The following is a 22,744-nucleotide window of genomic DNA, read 5'->3' as shown; positions in this document are numbered from 1 at the left end:
GCCCTGCCACACTGCAAACAATGTTCATGAATGGTTTGAGGAACATGACCGAGTTTAGGGTATTGACTCGGCGAGGGCATGTTCTCCGCCATTAAATATAAATATTATAATATTTTTGATATATAAAATTATATATATTAAATATCATTATGCATTGTGAAGAATGCGTTTTGACACCTGTGCTTGTGTGTTGTGTACGTGTGTGTGTGTTTTATTCTGACAGATTTGGAGGCCAGGGAGCATGAATATAAGAGACAAGAGGAGGAGAAAATCACTAGGGACCAAGAGGAGAGGGAGGTAAGAAATGGAATCGCCAGAGCCAACGTTACCTCACCGCACAGTGTTCTGGGGAAGATGAAGAAACCGAAAAGACAAAAAAAAAGAAAAAAAACACAATCACAACAACCGCACAGCCCCGACATGTGGTGAGAGCAAGGTAGAGGCACATTCCAGGAAATAACAAAGCACAACCCCAGGTGCATCTATCCTGTTATCCGTCAAACACTCCCTTCTGATTGGCTTCAAGTCCACCAGCAGACTTGGGCTGCGAACAAAGGCCCGTCCGGAACAAGTCTTTTTTTTTTTCCACTGCCATATCATTATTTTTCACTAAACCCATTAGGCACTTTGTTCAGAAAGCCAAAGATACACACACAAAAAAAACCCTTTGCGTGCATCTGAGTCTGGGCTTGCGCTCAACATGCCTCAACGCATGCGATGCTGGGGCCATGTGCATGAGGACTCTGTGAAATGAGAAGGGACCACTAGGTGGCACTGTTTAATTTCCTGTCTACAGCCAAGGCATTGTTGCCACAGTTAATAAGATGAACCGTCAACCAGAGCCATCCCAATGCAAAGCAGCTATGGAACCAGGGTATATGCCACCTTATTGATTCTAAAATATAGGTTTATTATATGGATAAAGATTATAAATAAAAGTTTTGCTATTAATTGTTGACAGGTCATTTAAAACACTTAGGTGTTAAATGAAGGACTCAATTCATATTCAAAAGTCAGACATTTGTAAGGGCATTAGATTTAGCTTCCAATAAAAAAAGAAAAGCACGGTAACATACACATATGTATTCATTCAGACATTGACGGCTGTTGCCAGTCCCCTTTTATAAGAAAAAAAGCACAGAAATATTATATTAAGTCTTTATCTCAAATCTGACTGAAATTTGTATAACTTTCTTTACAAACATAAGCTAGACTCCATAGTATCAACTTAAAATGGTGAATTTTCACTATATGGAGGATTATTGGGTACCTGTTTAAATTTCAGCTCAAGCTGACATTAAAAAGGTCTTAATAGAACTTGCTGAAAGCTGGAAATGCATTCTGATGCACTTGAAGAATTAAATTAAAATGTACGTGTGTGTGTGTGTGTGTGTGTGTGTGTGTGTGTGTGTGTGTGTGTGTGTGTGTGTGTGTGTGTGTGTGTGTGTGTGTGTGTGTGTGTGTGTGTGTGTGTGTGTGTGTGTGTGTGGTCCCATCAGATTACTCGTTTGAGAGAGGAGGGGTGCCGGCTGCTTGAGGAGGAACAGCAGCGCTACAGAGACAGGGAAAAGGAGGCACAGCGGCTGGCCACGGCGGGCTCCACACAGACAGGTACCGAGGTCGCATTTCCTTCCAATCCTCTTATTTAAGACGGGGGTTCTCAAACTGTGGGTCCCGCTGCCGGGGGTCGCCAGATGATTTTCTGAACATGCAGAAAAATAAGAAAAATGTTTTTGTTTTTTTTATAAGATAGTTTTTTCGCAAAATAGAAATAAATGTTCAGAAAAAATTCTCTGTTAAATCATTGGGTAGATGCACAATGATGAGCTTGTAGGCTACATTTTCTGTGAGAGAGACTGAGGGAGACAGCGTGTGTGCGCGCACAGCTCCATGGAGCGTCCCTGCAATCATAGCAACTCACTCTCCCGCTCCTGTCGCTGACAGCGCAGGAAAAGAGGAGACACTTTGCTATCAGAAAAGCTGCTGCTGCTGCGCTGACTCTCAGCGCAGCATGCATGGAAATTAATGTCAATCTGAAAGGAATTTATTGATCAAATTGCAGGACATTCCGTTTGATTGACGGACATTTGGTCAAATGCGGAACTATCCCACACAAATCTGGACCTTTGGTCACCCATCGAGCGACATGGACGTTGATGGGGTGGAAAGTTACATAACAGCTCATTAAATATAATGTTAAATATATCAAAAACCATAGCACCACAAATCGGCACAAAAGCAGCGCGAATGGCAATGATTTTATTCCAATTCTACTTGGGCTGCCAACTCCACGATGGTTTGTACGTAACTATGTTGCTGTCAGATCGAACATTGGCGAGTCGGAATGACGAGGTTGCGAGGCCTTTTGACTTTTTTATTTATTTATTTATTTATTTTTTTTAGGGGTGGCCTGCCAAACAGTTTGAGAACCCCTGATTTTAGATACTGTCTGCTTTTATCCATTTCTGTTGCTGTTGTACATCACCCCGTACAGCTCCAAGCCATCTCGCAAACCGCTTGAGTCGACAAGCAGCCTGTGGTTCGCCAAATATCATTGACACAAAGACAAGAACAGCAACAGCTAAATTGATGTTTCTTGGGGAAAATTGTGGACTGTAAGAAAACATTAGTTGGATCTGTAAATGGGGGGGGAAACCCTATTTATGGATTTTATTGTGGTAATAAGAAGGCAAAAGTACAATCAGTCAACACTGTGTCACACGCAGTTGTCCATCAAACCTCTTTTCCCCTGATAACTGTCTAGTTAGACCAGTGGTGGAAAGTAACAAAGTACTTCAGTACATGTTTCTAATGTCTGTACTTGCTTAAGAATACCTATACATTTAGTTTTTCTTGTAAATTAGAATATGATTAAGCACTTATTTGTAGAAATAAAAGGTACATCATGCTTTATGCCGTGTTATAGGCTCTGGATATGACATGTTTTACTTTTAATACTTTAATTTAAGTTTAATAGCAAGTATTTATATATATATATATAAATTTTTTTTTCCTTGAAATGTCAATGTGGTGCTGTGAAATGACGAATGAATCGCCGCTTCAGCACTGCTGTCTGGCCGCATTAGTGTGAGACAATGGCTGAGACGGCGATGACAAAGCCGTCCGTCCCCGATGACACTTCTCCGGTGTTGAGGTTCCTGCCTGACAAAATCTCTCATTACCGGCTCTTTTTTTTCTCTCTTTGTGTGCTCTCTATCATGCTCAACAGCGGGAAGATGTTCCAAGAGCAACGTAACCCCCAAATTAAAAGTAAGTCTTTCGATTGTGGTGTTTGAGGTCTAAGGATTGAACCCAGAGGGAAGATTGAGGTTGAGGGTCGAGCTTCTCAGAGAGGGATGGGGAGAAGGTAAGATGGATTTACAGATAGATAGATAGATATTTTATTCATCCTCTGAGGGAATTGTGGTGTCACAGCGGCTCAAATACAAAACAGGCATTAATAATAAAGTTATAAGAAAAAAATTCTCGATATACAATAGACCTAAAAAAGTAAACTAGAAACAAGAATAAATTGCCAATATACAATGACCCTTCAAATAAACATGAATGATAAACAGTTAAAAATGTTGGCAATAATTGATAAAACACTATCTTCAATTCAGAAAGTGTAAAAGTGTGTTTGCATTTTTATGTGTGTGTTTTGGGGGTTTTCAACAAAGGCCAATTCTGTATTTCCATGCAACAGGGGAATTTTTGGCTGAAAAATCAAGACAATTTGCGGTGATTAAAAATTTTGTGACGACATACGCTGTCTCACCGTGGAGCGAGTCCGCTGCCCGAACGCCCATTCCTCCAGTGTAGGCTCGACGCCGTCGAGAGACTTGTAAACTAACTGTGCAAAGAGAGAGAAGGCTTATTATATTTCCTCCTGGAAACGCCCGGTCCCAGTATTAACCGGCACGAGGGATGTTAGCTAATGCGTTTAGGTATTTAATCTTGTTCAAAAATTTGATAGCCATCTAGTGCAGTGGTGGATTCCCCCAGTGTTCACCTAGGAAAACAAACAGCAGCTTGGAGACCGATGTCGATAAAAGCCATGTGCATACGTGAGGACAATGGAGAGCTCACAACTGGTTCCACAGTATTAATCTGTCAGACAGAGGTTTGAGTTTTCAAAATCAAGATGTGGAGCGATTTAGTCTTTTTTTTAAACTTCACACTTCCATCTGCTGATATCTACTTTTTTTCGTATTAGTGTTGGCACTAAAAATGTACAAAAGCCAAAAGCTGGTCTTGCAAACTACGTCAAACCTCCTGAGAGCTGCTTAGACCAGTAGTGAAAGAATGTCTCAACCAATAAGTGGGTGCAAGCTAGAATCATGGACATAAGTCACTTCCATGCATCATTTGAAGATGAATGAATTAGATTATTGGACAACAAGGTTATCGTTGGGGAAAAGGAGATGGCTCTTGGAAACAAACCATGAATATTTGGTTAATGGTGGGTCAAATGGTCTGTGTAGACAGGGTACTTCCCAGAAATCCTGTTTCTTTGACATTGAGCAGAATGCTGGCGCTGAATCAGCACTGGGTGACTGCCATCATACTGTATAATACTGCTATGAACATTTAGTTTGATAAGGTCTTGACCCTGTTTCTTATGTCAAGTTTAGGTTAATAAACTGGACTTGACCATTACTTGTGAAAAAAAATAACCGGCTAAAATGTCCAAATTTAGCTGTGTGAGAACCCAATACTCATTGAAGTGGAGGTATTCCAAACACACACTAAAACGAAAGAGGCTCAAGCCTTTGTTAGAGCCTGTTCATCAAGCTCGCTTTTTTCCTTTCTCTACAGAAGTGTGTGTGTGTGTGTGTGTGTGTGTGTGTGTGTGTGTGTGTGTGTGTGTGTGTGTGTGTGTGTGTGTGTGTGTGTGTGTGTGTGTGTGTGTGTGTGTGTGTGTGTGTGTGTGAGAATATATACAGTATGTGTGTCGGTGTTTATGGTTTATGTACGTGTGTGTATATATACTGTACATACATTGTATGTACATACACAAGTTGTAGGCACTTGTGAAAAAATGCAGTTAAGTGATGATGCTTTCAAAAATAGTGTCATGAATATTTTTATTTATCAATTATGGACATACAAAGTGCAATAAACAAAATAAAACTTCATCAAATCAATATTCAGTGTGACCACCCTTTGTCTTCAAAACAACACCAACACTTAGGCACAGTTTTTGAATGTACTTTTTAGGCAGGTTGTTCCAAACAAACACCTTGGAGAACTTTCCACCGTTGTTGTGGGCATTGAGGCTCAGGTCTCAGCTGCTTGTGTCTCTTCATGGAATCCCAGCCTGACTGGATGATGTTGACATCAGGGCTCTGAGGGGAGCATAGCATCTGTTGCAGGACCCCTTGTTCTTCTTTTCACTGAAGATACTTCTTTATGACTCTGGCTGTGTGTTTGGGGTTGTTGTCATGCTACAACCATATTGACACACAAATGCAGACGATATAAAATAATCGACAAATGTTGTTGTGAAACATCTTAAGTGCCTAAAACCTTTACACAGTACATACACTGATCAGCCACAACATTAAAACCAGTGACAGGTGAAGTAAATAACATTGATCATCTCGTTCCAATGGCACCTGTCAAGGGGTGGGATATATTCGGCAGCAAGTGAACAGTCAGTTCTTGATGTTGATGTGTTGGAAGCAGGAAAAATGGGCAAGCGTAAGGATCTGAGCCACTTTGACAAGGACCAAATTCTGATGCTAGACTGGGTCAGAGCATCTCCAAAACAGCAAGTCTTATGGGGTGTTCCTGGTATGCAGTGATTAGTACTTACCTAAAGTGGTCCAAGGAAGGACAACCGGTCATCCGGCGACAGGATCAGGGCCGTGTTTGATGCGCTTGGGGAGGGAAGTCCAGCCCGTCTGGTCCGATCCCACAGAAGAGCTACTGTGGCACAAATTGGTGAAAAAGTTAATGCTGCTTTGATAGAAAGTTGTCAGAACACACAGTGCATAACAGCTTGCTGCGTATGGGGAAGAAGGTGGCCTGGTCTGATGAATCACGTTTTCTTCTACATCATGTGGATGGTCGGGGTTAGGGTCCGACCCGATCTAGCATCTGTGGGATGTGCTGGAACAAAAAGCTGTGATCCACGGGGCCCCACCTCACAACTTCCAGGACTTAAAGGATCTGCTGCTAACATTTCGGTGCCAGATACTACAGGACACCTTCAGAGGTCTTGTGCAGTCGATACCTCAACGGGTCAGAGCTGTTTTGGCGGCACAGGGGGGGGGCTACACAATGTTAGTGGTTATTAGTGGTGGTTTTAATGTTGTGGCTGATCGGTGTATACATACTGTATATAGCGCCTTTTCTAGTCCATGGACAGAAAGGTGATTCACAGTCACACATTCGTGTCACACCTTATGTCATCTATAATCCCTAAATCTGTGTTTCAAAAATCTCTTCTTAATACCATACCTAATGACCTCAACTTAAGTACGCCACTGACAGGCTTTTTTTTTTCTTCCCCTCTCAGTCCTTGGCCACAACACAGCACAATTCCTTGCCATCAATCTTTCTTTGCTCTTCTATATCATTAAAATAATTAATGATCGGCTCTTATCCTGTGAGATTTCAGTTATGCAGGTGAGTCACTGCAGTATTTGGCCCTGCTGATTCGAGCGGTCTGCCACATCTGGCCAAATGGAGCATTAGTGCTGGGCTGTTGCTCCAAAAGGTCTCTTTTAAGCCATACAAATGTGTTACTAGTGTATTATATTGTATGATTTTTATTATTTTTTATCCATTTATCTTGTTTGACTTTGGTCCTGTATTATGCAAAAAAAATGTTTTTATTATTATTCTGTTTGTCTTACTGGCTGATGTTATTTGACTGTTTATGTTTCTATCTTCCCAGTTAAAGTGGAAGTGCCGTAAGGATGATGACACAAATGGGGGATACTCTCAAGACGTTCTTTTCAGACTGCTATACAAGGTATTCATTCATTTATTTATTCATTCATTCATTCATTCACGGTGTATGTGTGTTTGTGAAGCCCTTTGAGACTATTGTGATTAAGGGCTTTATAAATAGACTTAACCTGTCTTGAGACTTGACTGCCACACTATTAGATAAATATGCAGGCACATGTTACTTGGTGCAAATAACCGACAGCAGCAGATCACTCTCACACTTGAAGGATCACCATAACTAACTCTACCTGCATAGTTTGTCCATGTCTGAGCTCTTTATGACATCAGCTCTAGATGTTTTTATTTTTCCCCCTTAAACAAGGTCCATTAACTTTTGTTGCAGTGAAAGTGCTGAGGGCAATGCTGGAGTGCCCTTTTAAAGCCATGCACACCATTGTTAGTGCCCGTCTTACCCGGGAAGTTTAGCGGGGCCAGGGGAGTCGCTAGGAAATGGGCTCTTCTCATGCAACCCAAATCCACCTTGTTGTGTGAACAAGGTGTGGGCGTAGGTCAGCCCGCAATAAGGATAGGGCAAGTGTCACTGACGTCAAGCCGCCCGGAAAAAGGCGCTTCAATTTCTCCTCCGCACGCATTCAATCGATATGGCCGGTCCCTCCTTGCCAGGTCAAGAAGGGCAGGGTCAGAGCAAAGAATGTGATGGAAAACAGTGTTGTTACTTTTTGTTTGAATAGAAAAAAATCTTAGCTAAATAGAGTGGAATTGGAAAAACAACGGCGTCTCAGAGGGCGTGCTCCAATTCGTGTCAGGTAATGGAGTGAGGGAGTAGAAATACTCGCTGCTGTGTGGGAACATGGTTGTATTTTTGTGTGCATTTATGTACTTTGGCCTCTTAAAGTATTAGCTCTCCTCCTACAGGGAAAAGAGACATTTTAGGATATTTATATTATATGAAATAAGGGACCTTGGAGACTCCCCTTTGTCAATGTTGGCCGACTTTAGAGTGTCCTCGACCTCCATTAGCATTCCTGGCCTGTCCTGTTTCCAGACTACTAGATTTCCCAGAAAAGTGATTCTCCGCGGCCTTCCCCTTGTTTCTCTTTGCTCGCATACTTCTTTTGTGGGCCAGGGGACAGCTAAACTACAGAGGGCCTCCTTTTTCAGGTGACACCGGGCCCTCCGCTGCTGAGGAACTGTAGTTGTGCTCAAAATCCTTTTCCTTTACTCAACATAGTTTAGCATACCGAGCCAAGAATCGCCCCCGTCCGTCCATCTTGGGCAGAGGTCAGTCCGTGACCTTGGCCGAGCCCTGATCCCTCGATGCATCCAAACCTTCATCCCCGTGCTCTTTCTCAGTGGAAGGAAACTGGATCTGTGCCACGGCTAATTCCAGCCTCCATAACAGGGGTTGCTGATGTTTCTCACCACAAAAATGGCAGATAAAAATGTTGGCGTGATTTTTATTTGCTCTTGAGGTTATGTTCTCAAAGATCAGTCAGCTTTTGAAAATGAGGTCTTATTTTTGGAAAATATGTTAAATGTTATCTAATATTCTTAGGAATCTCATTGTACCCATATACATTAAGACCTTTTTTTATTTTTATTTTATTTTATTTTTTTAATTTAATCAACATTCAGTCATTCAGTGAAAAAGCGAACATTGTATACTCTCATTTCAGCATTGTTTGAGTTTGTCGGTCTATATTTGCTTTGCATTTCCTCGGTTATGGTTTGTGCCGAGACATGAAATACAAATTTTAATGTTCCTTCATCTCTCCCGCCCTTTCTTTTTCCTTTTCTCTCCTTCCCATAATTGTACCTCCAGTACGGGGACATTTTGAATGTGCTTGTGTCAAGTAAGAAGAAGGGAAGTGCTGTGGTGGAGTTCGCAACGGTACAAGGAGCTGTAAGTACTCAACTCTTTCTCCCGGGCGGTGTCCTTAGTCTGTTTACTCCGAAATGAAAACCTCCTCTGAAGAATCAATTTGTGTAGTCCCACATTTGTTTACAACTCGTCAGAGTTGACATTGAAGGTAACCCTCAGAGTTTGACTATTACTGCAAGAGCCTCGGGACAGTCTACCAAACCCAAAACAAGCTGTTGCAGTGGTCTCGCCGAGCTCTCCATGTGCTTCTAGGAACTGGACGGAAGGACTCCAGCCGTCGTATTGTTCTACAGCGTCTGGTTCCTCAGGCCTCTTTGTTGCCTGCTAAGCTGTGGTTCCACCGCCACGTAGTTTGGTTCCCTTGCGGATAGCCTGTCTGTCCACTGTGATCCCAAGCCCCGGGCTGTGGTCTGCGACTGCACATCTCTGGCTAGCAGAGCTGTTCTGGGGGCAGGGGCAGTAGAAGTTCAACGTCCTGTGTTTCATTTGTATCTTCTTTCTATTAACGTGCTTCATAGCACCCATCCCGCAGAAGTGCACGTGTCATCAATACACATTGAAACCTTGAAAAAGTCATATTGACAAAGTGTTAAAGGAAAATGCCAGTATTTTTCGAAGCATTGGGAGTCAACCCGAGTGATTGGCATCAGAAGCTTTTAAACTGAGATCTTCAGACGAAGATCTGCCGCAAGATTCTAATGCCAATCACTGAGGTTGACTCCCAGTGATCAGAGGGGGGAGAGGTTTAGCTCAAAAAATATTTTTGCTTTAAATCTGCCTGGAGTTATTCTGCCCTGAATCACTCATACATTGCTTTCTCTAGGAACGGGCAGTCAAGTATGAAACAGGCCTAAATGGGAATCCATTGAAGATTTCGTGGATTGAAGGAGAACCAGAAGTTGCATCAACACAGGTATGATGACAATGACGATACAAAAAAAACAAAACAGCAATGAATGCAGAAGTCTACGTCTACGTCAGCGTCTACGTGCTTCGTTATGATTCCTACCAAAAAAGGTATATCGTTATTCCTCTGTTACAAAATCCTGTCATGTGTACCACTTCCAACACAAACACTATTTTCCAAACAGTGTCCCGCAAAGAGAAGTATGTAAACCTTCAGAGGTTTTATTTTCGAATCAGCAGCACAAATATTGCCCCAGTGCTTTCAATGCTCTTGTTTGGACCAGGACAATGTGTTTAGTTAAATAGGCCCTAGTTTATTTGCCTTGGAGCGACCCAAACCTGGCGTGGCGCTTGGCCTGGCCCCTGGCCTGCCACTCATTAACAGGCCTGACCTGGGGGACCCCGACAATCTTTGCTTCCCTCCGCAGCATAGGGCCAGGGGTTTGCTATAATGGTATCCTGGCACGAGAAGCTGCCCAAAATGCCCACGCTCAGCTCATATTCAAACATATGCCTAGGCCACCGAGAGCTGTGAAACGCCAAGAGAAACAGTTGGATATTTTTTATGGCCATTGCACTTTTCATGTGTGTTCTTGATTGTATGTGTTGCTGATTTATGTGCCTGAACGTGTGCGTGTTGTGTGTATTGTGTTATGGTCAGGTTATGTTGTAAATATCAAGCATAATATCTGATTTGTTGGCCAGAAACTTTTTTTTCCTGAAAACCATATTTAGAAATACTGTCTAAAAAGTCCCCCCCCTCTTGTGCTTTGGGGATTGCAGTAGTCCATGTTGGAATCTGGATTCATTGTTTTTTTTTTTTTTTTTTTTGTTTTTTGTTTTTTTAATTTTGTTTTCTATTTCATTATACATGCTTTATATTCCTCCTCTTTGGCTGCCAGCACATATATATGCAGGAACCACACGCACATTAGGTCCTTTCCTGTCCGAAGATAAACTAAATTCAGATGTATCCTACTGAGAATTGCCATTGTCATTATAATATTACTTTCGTTAACATGACCTCAGGCCTATAGCGCCTCTCTTGAACCTATATGTCTCGGAGTCTGTGGGGGATCCATGGACAAGTACTCTCCTTCCCTTATCCGTGTCCCCCAGAGCTCCAGGTGAACTGGGTTTCAACCCCCCCCACACACGCACACAGGCACACGCACACAGGCACACACACACACCCACACACACACACCCACACCCAGCACGGTGTCCCAGGCCGCCTGCTCTGGACTAGTACGCAGGGCTCCCAGCCTCCACACTGGGACTTGTCACACTAATCTGTTTCAATGTTATTGCGGTAACCCAGTTTGCCTCACAGATATCTGATGCTGATTGCTTCATTTCTTTAGCTCTGCTTTCTGCTGCACGGGGCGCGGGAATGAAAACACGACTGTGGCAGGGTGATTTTCACATTAGCCCTCAGTGAGAACACACCTCGCTAAAGAGGCCCCACATGACATAATGACAGATCCAGTGTGGATATTAGTAATAATAATAACCTACATCTGGCCCTGGGTCAATTGAGAGCGAGGAGGATGGAGAGCGAGATAGCTCGAGTAAAGAGTAAAAAGAATAATGACGAAGACAAGTCTTGGAGGTCCCATCCCAGAAATTCTGTAATCCAAAAAGCAGTTCCGCCTCCTCCATCTTCCATCCAACCGTCTATCCTTCCTTTCCCCCGGCCCGCCAGCTGCAATCACAAAGGAGCAGCTTAGGTGAAGACCTGCCTCCGTAACCTCATCAATCCAGCGCTCGCTTTGGGGGGGGTCGGGGGTCTCGCTACAGGGAGCTTAGAGACACACACGCATGACCTCAGCCCAAACTCCACAGGGCTTAATAATTGAGTCTGGGGCCAGTGGTGAGGAAACCTGCTGCAGCTGGGCCCCTAAACTGGTCCGGAAGACCCCCTCGGAGTACAGAGACCTTGAACATCACTCACTATATCACGGTTTGGGAGATTTACACAGCGCTTAGGACAAGACATTGAGAAGACCTGTTTAACGTTTGGACGCAGAGTACGTGTTCCCGGCTGAGTTTCACCTATAGGGAGAGGACATTGTGTTGGGATGTGATTTGTCTATAGTCCTTTGAGTTTGGTCGGTTTTTGCTCTGTGCGATTATATTTAGAGTGGGCATCACCTGGTGCTCCAAGATGCGTGCAGTTTCTTCCCATGCCGCTGACGTCATTTGGATCCCTCATATTTGGATAGGAGTTGGCTAGGCCTTCTGAGCACACTTTGTTGTGGGTCTTTGCACAGTGCCGTTATCAATTACTTTAATTAGAGGCCGGATAATGAGTTGTTAATGAAATATGCGCAATACATCATATGCAAGAATTTCTCACACAGGCATAGTCATGCAAACACTTGCTGGAATTCTGAATGAATCATGGCAACCCACAAACAATGCATGAATGAACCTCACTGAAAAGCATAAACAGCAGTTTAATGTTAATTGTGGCTGTTGTGACAATAGAAAGTATGTATGGCTCATACATTTAAGACTAAGAGCTGTCTCCAATGAGCTAAAACAAAAAACAACAACTGCATCACAATGTGATTTCACATCTGCTGCCAACTATAGGGATTCCACAGAATATGACCAATAGTTCATACCTAACCTCCAAAACCGACTTGGCAACGGATTCCATGTCAAACTGTCTGCGTTATCCCTGCTTGTACTGATTCTCATGTCTCAGGAAGTGTGATAGCATCATGAATCAGTGTCGCAAGTTTTGGTTTATAGAGCTGCAGAGACAATCGGACACTACTGTTTGAGTCGGTTTGCTTCCATCCAAAGGCCGAGTCATCACATCCGTGTCACGACACAAACCAGATGCTGCAGATTCTCTACTCTGGGATAATTTTTCCAGTCTCTCGATTTGCCGGTGCTTGAAGAGTCCCCGCTCGCGGGAAAGACTGGAAATTTTACATGCAGAAAACACGCAGGCACATCCCCGGCCGGACCAGGTGAAGATAAAGGACCACTTTGAATGAGTTTTGCATAACGCTAATGAACCACTTTGCTATAAATAAGGTGGATCAGTTAATTTTCAAAAGTGGTGGTGATTGCCACCACTGCTTGTTTTAGACAGAAAATAACAAAGGGCCATGCACTGAGGACAGTAACCCAACAATAATTTACTTTAATTCCTCATAAATTTCCTTTAACATCCATGCGTTTCTTTTTTAGACAGGTTTTTGAAATATGAGTTATTATTACGGTGCAGACAATTTAAGTGAGCTTGGACTTCTTTCCAGGGTATCCATACACCCCTAGTTCATGAAGCTATTGCTTTTCTGCTTGCCACTGAAATATATTTTAAATGGGAAAAGGGCCTGTTCAATAACGTTCCCTGACATCATACGGAGAGTATAAACGATATTAGTTTTGCAAAATCCCCACCCCACGTGTGAAAGCCCCTGTGACACCATACTGCATATTTCAGTAGCATGAAGTTGTACTGCCAAAGGCAATTACATCAGCAGAAGGCAGAATTCAGTTATCAAAACAATGTTTTGGGAACATAGCTGATTTTGTTTTCCTGTACTAAAAGCCACTTTAGAATTTTTTTATGAGTTTTAAATGTATTTATTTATCTGTTTTTGAATTAGTTTTGATTCTTTTTGTTGCTGGCAGGTTGCTTGCCGTGTTTATGTCGAATCAATATTATTTGTCCTCTATTGCAGTCCATTTCTTCTCTATTTACTCAATCATGCTAGCCGAACATTCCTTGAGCTTAAGTCGATGTGACTCCGTTTCATTTCATAAAAGCTGGCTTGAAGCTAAGTTAAATCTATCACAGTAGGAGTCAATAAATATTTATAATAATATATATTTTTTTATTATTAGTGATTCATATCAAAAACATTAAACCTGTCAGAGTATTGTTGTACAAAACACTCCTATAAGTATTCATTTTTCAACTTCAGCTGTGTGTGTGTGTGTGTGTGTGTGTGTGTGTGTGTGTGTCTAGTCATTCATCTTGATTTACTCATCCAAAAAAATAACCTTTGATTTCAAAATCCATTGTGACTGTCTGGGGAAACCTCAATCAGAGGAATGCTCTCACTGAATAAGTGGATTATTCTTCTGCTTATCATGCAGAACTACCTTTTGATAATAAAAGCAGACCAACTGCTGACACACCCTAGTTAGCCATTCAATGCCACCTCCTCCCACCACCTCCTCCACCTCCTAGTAGGGATACACGAAGGAGTGACTAAGTGTACAACTCACTTCCCAGCAGCCACTTAAAGCTGTAGTTCATTGTAATACTTGGTATTTGAAAATAATCCCAGCTAAACCTGCCTTTCCAGTAAAGGCGTCTGTGTTTCTCTGGCCTGGGATGTTGTACCTCCTGGTCTAGCTGGTTCATTTTTAGAAACTCCCTTATCCTCAATATTCATAATGTGATAGTATTTCAGGGATGACTATTGGTGTTTCCATGCAATATCTCATATTCTTGAAATGACCCCCAAAAATGTATTAAGTCTAATCAAAATAATCCCTGCAGGCTAGCAGTGCCGAATTTCTTTTACTTTACTGTAAAGCATAAAATCAGGAAGGGACAATATTTTTGTTATTTTGCAGCAAACAAAATCTCATCTCACAATATCAATGTTATATCCGTTGCACAATGCTACTGTGTGGCTTTGTCTTTCAGACAGTTGAAGGCTAAAAAACTTCGACCGTCTGAGAAATTAAATGTACGTCACAGTAAAGGCTCAATGCCATCACAGCGGCTCTTGCCTGTTAGAAATCCAAATAAATGTCAGGCCATCACCATATGAACAGTAAACAACTGAAGGCGAGCTTTGTGAAATGTTGCTTGGAGTAGCTCTTTGCCCAAAACCGCAAATCTTGAAATTACAAAGATCGTTTTTTTTGTTTTTTTTTTTTTTACTACCCAAAAATAAAAAAGCGGTGTACATTTGAATACAAGAATGTTTCACAATGTGTTATGGTGATATAAAAATACAATTAGCAGATGCAAAAAATGCAATTCAGAGAAGCATATTGTGTAAAAACAAAATGAATACAGGACAGAAATATCCACAAACACAACTGTCTTTTTGGTCGTACGAGGACAACTATATTTATCACCTGACATCTGTGAGCAGCAAGCTGCAATGGTCGTGGATTTTGCAGTATGATCCCACGGGAGAACCAGAAATACAATTGGTTGTGGCTTTGCCCCGTAGTTTCTGTCCCTCATCTTTGTCCCAGGCTCTGTGTGGACTCCTCGGCCCTCAGGACCTCGCATCTAGGGGCCTGGCATGGCTGAAGTAAGATACACAAACGTGCATGTGAGCGTGCAAACGCTCTTTGCGACGCGCTTGCACCTCGGCGTGCGTGCGTCCGCGCCCCTTTTCTAGTTGTGTGTGAAGGGTACCTGTTTGTTCAGCAGGTAGTGTTTAAACCCTCATCAAGAGTCTTGCTGTAGTAATGGATGTCTCTGGTCCTCCTCCCGCCACGATCCCCCTACACATGTGGAAGTATCGCATTACTCCTTACCACGTTCCCTCTCGCGCGCCACTCGCAGAAGCATAGGACTCCCATTTACAGCTAAGAAAACAGCCTTCCCTGGCATGTTTTTTTCCAGGGGTCTTGGACCTGCGGCCTGGCTTGGGTTGCAGCCCGACCTGCCACCACCGGCTGCCTTTTATTGGAAGCAGAGCGAAGTGTTTGTTTTCACTTTGTTGTTGGGTATGGTTGATGGGGGGGTTGGGGGGGTACCTTGGTTTACCTTTGAGTGGGGCCTCCGCGATGCGTGCGGAGGAGAAATTGCCTTGGGCACACAATGTAATGGTAAGGATGCCAAAAAGTCAAGATACCACAGCTCGAGGGCCTTGGATTCCAGCTGCAGCTTTCTTTTCTTAAACATTACGGTCCTAAGTCCTAACAATCATCTTCGCACTCCGCTGAGGAATTAATGATGGTGGGATCAAGGGTGGGATCAATGCAGAATAAAACAAATCACTTCAAGTCACTCTAAATAATGATTAACAATCAAAATAAAAAATGGCTAACAGCGTTAACTGGCCCACACAATGCTAGAAGAACATTAACTTTTGGTGTCAGCCTCCAATGGTCATTGTCTTTACACATTAACAATGTAAAGGAGGAAATACTTGGCGTTCTTTGAAGGTCTGAAGTTTGCTGGGATAAACTTTTAACACAAGAACTTGATTTTCTTGAACTTGAAGTCTAGAAAAGTGTTAAACCTGTATTGATATTATGTTTTGGATTTGCCCTTGATAAAACCGAAGAATCTTGGGTTTTAGTTTTGGTCAATTTCTTTACAAGTATGCATACTTAACCTCAAAGACATTAGTTCAAATATATATTAGATTTATTCAGTATGTACAACAGCATCAAATTTAGCTGGAGGACTTTGGTAACATTATCAACTAAATAGTCTTGATTTCCTTCTCCGTTAATGATGGAGTCTCTCCATAACCTGGAGAACGTCATCTAAGATGGAAGGCCCCAGGTCCAGGCTGAAGGAAAAACCACTGTCCTCCTCCTTCTGCTGACCTACTATGTCCTCAGAACAGGTCATGGTGGAGTCCCTGTCTCTCCCTGAGCTCAGGCTGCCCCGGCCAGGGCTGTGACTCAGGTTGGAGCCAACGGTGGCTTGATGTTGGTACCCGATCTCCCCTTCCAGGTCTCCTCCGTCCTCGCTGTCCAGCAGGGGCATGGAGCTGCATTTCATTGTATGCTTGGAGGCGCTGAACTGGTCACCCACGCCCCAGCTGGCATTGTCAAGGACCTCTGCCTCATCCAAATTAAGGCGAGGGGGTTTGGGCGGTGGAGTGCAGGCCAGGAAGAGGTTCTGCTCACTTTGGGAGCTTTGCAAGAGCAGCCCATGGCCCATTTTGAGAAAGGACAGGTCTCCAAAGCTGTCTGTGTGGGCGTCGTTGCCAATATGTGAGACATGACGGAAATCAGCTAATGGCAAACTAATCATGTTAACGGATAGCACCTCCCTGCGTCTGGAACTCCTTCTGGGCCTTGAAGCTGATTTTCGATACAAAGAGGTCCTTAGTGGCATCTTGCAGGTCTGGTTGAAATGAAATGTAGAGGTTCCAATATATATCCGTAATAGGTTTCCTGGTTCACTTGCTTTGGTCAGTGAGTTACAATGAGGTCAGTCTTAACAGCTGATTCACATCTGGGATTACAACAGGAAAAAATATTGTGTGTTAGAACACTCAGATGATGATTCATGTAAAAGAAGGCACCACTCCATAATATATATATATATATATATATATATATATTTTTTTTTTTTTTTTTTTTTTAAGAGTATTCAACTATAGCTTATCAGGCCATCACCATGTTTAATGGTTACATTATATAACTCATCTTATTTTAAAAAGACAGAAATTGTTTGGGGATTGCACCTGCTTCATTTGATTTTGGACGAATGCAATTCAGAAATATTTAGCTTCTGGGAAATGTTCCAACACATACTTTGAAGCGTTCAGTCTCAAATCTTTACTTTTCAAATCCCTGCTTGTTCCCATAATTGCAGGTGTGGTCTGCTGCATGTCCTCCAAAGGCAGTTTATTTTCCTACCTGCTGCTTCAGTAACTCCACATCAAAACATTCCATTTAGTGGCAATTGATATTTAATGTATTATTAGATTCATAAGAAAAAAATGTCCACATGGAAAATTAGAAAACTGTTTTTCATGGGTAGTATTCAATGTTGTAAATTGAGAAAATATAATTGGCATTAATAGCTTGCTCCAAATTTACTATATTTTTATTTTTTCTGTTCTTAACTTTTTTGATTTTTCTGTTACGTTGACCCAGGCCAATTCATATTTAAAATTTAATGGGGCTTTTTAGGTTTCATAAGCTATGTCTCACCCAGTCACCATTGTATTACAGAGTAAGTAAATACCAGTCTGTATATTTTAGGAATGTGATATTGATATTTGATAAAAACCAATAAACCAACCAATAAAATCTGAAGGAAAACGTATGGACAGGAATGTAGAATTGCTCAGCGCGTGATGAGTTTAAATACATGTTGAATGCGAGTGTTCCAATTTGAAAGCAAAGTCCAATATTTTATAATTAACCTTTTGTGTTATTTTTGCATTTTGTGAGCTGTAATCAATTTATTGAATAACGCAGAACTCACTTCATCAACATGTCAATTGGACAATCTGCTTGCGCTCTGTGATTTTTACAGTCTCCCTAATAGCTTTGCCCACATTAGATCTGTGTTCGTGACTTGAAACACTCACTCTGTAAATTTGTAAGGCACTACGGCAAACATGTTTTGTTGCCCTGTAAAGGTTTTATCGGCACTTTAGTAACAGCGGGAGGTTGGAGAGTGCGGACACAACAGCATTCCTTTCCAAACATGTCAGTTTGGCCAAGGAGGAGCTTTTGAAAATCAGCCATGAGGATCATATTCAGGAAACACTCATAGTCAAAGTTAAAATGAAGATCACCACGAAAGCCTTTTTTGCTAAGAAACTTTGAGCGTTTAAAATGTTTCCTTTCACTGCTGTATTAGCCTGAGCCTCCGGATAGATTTCCCTCTACTTCAAAATTTAAAGTTGAATCTGACTTATGAAACACGGACTGGCAAGAATAAATTCATGTCTGTTTGTTTCCTAGAACAGATTTACTATTATGTTTAGAATAGGTTACTGTCCAATAGAAAAGATTTCAATTTGTGCTTACCTGTCCTGTGGCGCGTATCGAGGTTGTTTCGCTCCGAGCCACGCACACGCCTTTGAGTCAGAAGACGATGCTGTGGCGGGTGAATGCACACCCCGATGAGCTCTTTCTTGACATGATGAGGCTTGTTCAACTGTCGGGAACTGAGGGCACAGTGCGCAATCGTCACGCTAAAGTGGTGTCCACGGGAATAATGTCTTCTTTAGAAAACAGAAACCAAATCGACCAGCAAAACTAAACTGTAGAATGTCAAGGCACATTTTTTTCAGAGCTATCAAGCAAGGCTACTGTCCCTTACCTGTGTCTACCCTGATGATTAGTCAAATGTACTCATTCCTTGAGGAAAAGAGCCCTCGGTTTTTGATCTTAAAAGGCGCGGTTAAATCCTCAACCTGTTAACCGTTTCCCCTTTGTGCTCCCACCAGTAGTGCTGAAGTCTCTCCAGGTGTGTTGTCAGCAAAAGTCCTTTGTAAACTGATTAGCCAGGTAGGATCATGATGCAAGAGGCCCAAGGCATTCAGGTGTTTTTTTTCCTCTCTCCCTTTTAACCCCTCAGTAGAGTGTTAGTTGCTAGTTGTCCAATGATGTCATCCTCTTTGCTGTGTGAGTCGCCCTTTGAGTCATAGGTGTAAAAGCCATCCCCGCTGGTTGGCTGGCTGCATCCGTTACCTGGGAAAGAGACGGCAGAGCAGGCGCCAATATCCCCTGTTGGTTTACTTCCTATGATACAGATATTAAAATGTACAGCATTTAAGAGTGTGGAAGAGAGGGAGAGAGCTATAGGTTGACTCAGTATGTGAGTAAGTGTGAAAATGACTGTTTGGGTTAGTGTGTGTGTGTGTGTGTGTGTGTGTGTGTGTGTGTGTGTGCGCGCACGCTTTTCAGGGCTTGTGTGTAAAAGGAAGTTATGGGGAAAGCGATCACGCGCCGGAGCTAACCAGCGGTGGGGGTTAACTGATCACTAAATCTCCATGTTATTGTCCCCCTGCTCCACTCATTTCCTGATATCCTGCCCTCTGTTGACTTGTCTAAAGCCCCTCACACTGGCCCTTCTGCCTGACTGGAGGCCTCTGGCTTCACTATCCAATCAAGGCAGCCATTCGCACACAGACATGCATGTGCGGGCAAGCTGAGTTTCACAAGACAGATAACTTGTTTCCATTCCTATTCTCACGCCCCCCAACATGTTGTCTTTGCCATCGGAATGTTGTACTTTTACTGTGATAAAAAAACTTGAGTCAGGAGAGCTCTTTTGTATTGGAATGAATGGCAGATGACACACGAAACTCTTGGAAATCACGTGCGGCATCACTTGCATCCTTTTCTTTTAAGTGCTGATGGTTGGTTGCCTAGTGTTGCCACACAACCAAAGTTGGTTAGTATTAAGTAAAATAATGGAATTATTACCATGTTGTGCACACCAGTCTAATTTAAACTTTTTCTTTTTCTTTGCCTCAACAGTACAGTTTCGTCCTCTAGAGTACTATCTAATTAATCTTCTTTATCCTTTGCCTCATTTATCGTACAAAGATGGAGTTTTCTTTGAAGTGGCGTGTTGAGCCGTTCCCGCAAAGCCTCATTAGGAACACTCCGTTCCAGCGGCAAAGAGGACACGCCGTTGATTCCCCCTGTCTTCTCGGTCTGGACAGTTTCACTCACTCTGAGGTTAAATACCCGGGGTGTCGGGGAGTGGCCGAAATCGTCTTTGATCAACCCTCCAACCCTTTCAAACACGTCCAATAAACAAAGGGCCTGCTGCCTGGGCCCGTCCTGCTCTCCCTCTCCGCCGCCCAGTGTCGGAACAAGCCTGGGACACCAGACGCAATTACTCACGCAAATGAAATTATCTTAACATTTAACCAAGACTGGGATGAAGCATTCTTGAACATCTTCCTTCCTAAACCCCCTAAACATTTAACCATGACTGGGATGAAGCATTCTTGAACATCTTCCTTCCTAAACACCCCCCCCCACTCTGCCAAAAAAGATGTTTTGTTGTTTAAGACGGCCATGATTTCCTGCTTCTGGGCGAGGAGCGCGTGCCTCCGCGGCACCCACCGCTGGAGCACGTTGGGGAGGTGGCCTTGTTCTCGTCTTTGTGTGTACACGCTATGGAACCTGTGGGCTGATTTCCTTGGCCCTAGCCATATTTTTTTGGAAGAGCTTCCCCTCTTTCTGCCCCGACCAGAGTGCGGGTACTGTGGTTGAGACAGCTATGTTGGCCCAGAAAATCTAGGATGCTTGTTTTTGTTGTTCCGGGCTAAAAAAGTGTTTCCAGATATTGCTTTGACTGGCGCTAGAAAAGCCCCAACCGAGGCTTTTGGCGGATATTCCTGTTGCCCTTTGTTGTGTGTTTTTCCAGCAAGCACTGTCTGTCTGGGCATATGGAAGATGTTATTCGATCAGGATCAAACACGCTTATACTGTACTTTTGTCAGGTTCCATCAGAAATTCTAATTTGATCTTGAATATAAAAAAAATAAAATACATTTAGGGCAAATAGTTTTCCATAGACCTGCAACTGGCCCTGGGATGATTTTCTTCTTGCAGTTCTCTTCAGTCTCAATGTGCTCTTGTCCAAATCCAAGTCCATGTCACTCAAACTATTATATCCAAACTAGTGCCCAAACCAATGTCATCATTGTTCCTCTCCACTGCCATTCGGTCCAGTAGTTACCCATCATAGAATGCTATAACATCCCGAGGGAGGGAGGGAGGGAGAGAGAGAGGGGGAGAGAGAGAGAGAGAGAGAGAGATTTTAAATAGAAAATCAATATGTGGCGGTCAATGTCGATATTGTGCCACATCTTTAATCAATGTATGGGAAACGCTGCGAGCATCTCATGTTGTCGTGTTTCATATGCTATACGATGATGATTTAATAGAATATTGCATATTTGCAAGTCGCGCTGGTGCTCCTAGTTTTAAAATGTAGGAGCACTGTCTCCAAAATGGTCGCAAAAAGTGAATAAATGGTCGCAGTCTGGAACCCTGTGTCAGGTTAGAGTCCAAGAAGATGAAGTGCAATGACTGCAAAACGACTTAACGCTTCAAACCAAATCCAGGTACCATACTATCATAAATCTTCAGAGTAGCTACACTGAAGAGCTATAGAAGGTATATATCCTGTATAGCAATACTTATTTATCTCTAACATCATGTATTTTAGATGGTTGTGAATGGGCGCTCTATTTGCTGCAGGGTGAAGTGTTCTGAAATGATAATGTACAGTATGTATGGTTAGCCCATAGCCCCCTCGCCCCTGAATGTGTTTCGAGCAGTGAAATCTGAGAGAGAGAGTGTGTGTGTGTGTGCGCGTGGATGTGTGTGTCCTGGCACTCATTAGTAATTTCTAAATTGTGTTTATGATATTTCAATTTTTTTCAGAAGGCCGGCGTTTTGAAGTACGTATTGCAGTGCTGCAATTTCATGGCTATTTGTTCAGCACATTAAATAGTTAACATTCTGTGGCAGGTGAACAAAAACACACACAGATACTAACATACACAGTGAGCAGACCTTTATTTTTTTTTGTAGGATTAATCTATTTAAAACCCCTTTTTTATTTTTTTTATTTTGGCAACACCAAGGTTTCAGCTGTGCGTTCTCAGAAGCCCTTGTGGCCCCACTGTTTTAATAAGAAGACTGTTGCAATCAGAGGCTTTTCTCCCTTAAGGCTGCGATGTGAGAGACATAATTCTGCTTTTACAACGATGTATTGTTAGATATTAAAAGCAGCCAAACTCCCACATCCCTCTATTCTAGGAACCCCAAGCTCATCCATCATAAAGAGAAATGCCAGGGCACTGGGAGTTCAGTTCTCCACTGCCATTTCTCTTTCACTGTTTATTTCTCTTTTCTTTAAAGGCTTCCAAAGGGTCTCTCTCTCTCTCTCCCCCCCTCTCTCCTCCCCTCTCCATCATGCTGCTGACCATCCACACTCAGCAATACCTATACACACATTAAAAAAAAAACAATTTTTATTGCAAAACTAAAACCGTGTACAATGTATCACAACCAGGAATGGAATTTACAGGGACTTATTGTCCCTTTTAAAGAGGAGAAGAAACAATAATAATGAAAAATGGATAATTTAAAAAAAGGAATACACACACTTAAGCCATCTCCTGTTCATGGCAACTCGCACTCACTACTGACTGGTTCGTCTTTTCCCAAATGACTGGAGCCGTTGCCCACACATGACATCCCAAATTCTTAACACGACATTTCTGCCGCGTCATGACAACCGACCCGCAGAACCTTCCGGTAGGCTCGCGGACGCAGGAACTTCCTGTCAAGATACACGGCTCTTAT

The 22,744-nt window shown here is 42.6% G+C and overlaps 2 protein-coding genes across 2 annotated transcripts in view; one reads left to right on the top strand and one right to left on the bottom strand.

The window, feature by feature from the left end:
• Positions 1-22,744, top strand: part of dnajc17 (DnaJ (Hsp40) homolog, subfamily C, member 17) — a 39,175-nt gene that overhangs the window by 10,876 nt on the left and 5,555 nt on the right. Inside the window, exons 5-10 of the mRNA XM_080011792.1 lie at positions 224-297; positions 1,500-1,611; positions 3,230-3,270; positions 6,905-6,982; positions 8,744-8,824; positions 9,627-9,716. Coding sequence (XP_079867918.1) covers positions 224-297; positions 1,500-1,611; positions 3,230-3,270; positions 6,905-6,982; positions 8,744-8,824; positions 9,627-9,716 — 476 coding nt within the window. The remainder of the gene's footprint in view (positions 1-223; positions 298-1,499; positions 1,612-3,229; positions 3,271-6,904; positions 6,983-8,743; positions 8,825-9,626; positions 9,717-22,744) is intronic.
• Positions 16,164-18,787, bottom strand: LOC307238694 (cdc42 effector protein 3; the record flags this gene model as incomplete). The annotated part of the gene is made up of 2 exons (XM_080011793.1): positions 18,434-18,787; positions 16,164-16,901 (listed from the first exon to the last, which is right to left on the bottom strand). Exon 2 carries the CDS (start codon positions 16,779-16,781, stop codon positions 16,164-16,166), a length of 618 nt encoding a protein of 205 aa, XP_079867919.1. The 5' UTR covers positions 16,782-16,901; positions 18,434-18,787.

Source organism: Zeus faber (genome assembly GCF_960531495.2).
Source record: "Zeus faber genome assembly, chromosome: 13".
Taxonomy (NCBI): domain Eukaryota; kingdom Metazoa; phylum Chordata; class Actinopteri; order Zeiformes; family Zeidae; genus Zeus; species Zeus faber.
Note: the sequence above shows the minus strand (reverse complement) of the source record. Positions and strands in the feature narration are given on the sequence as shown.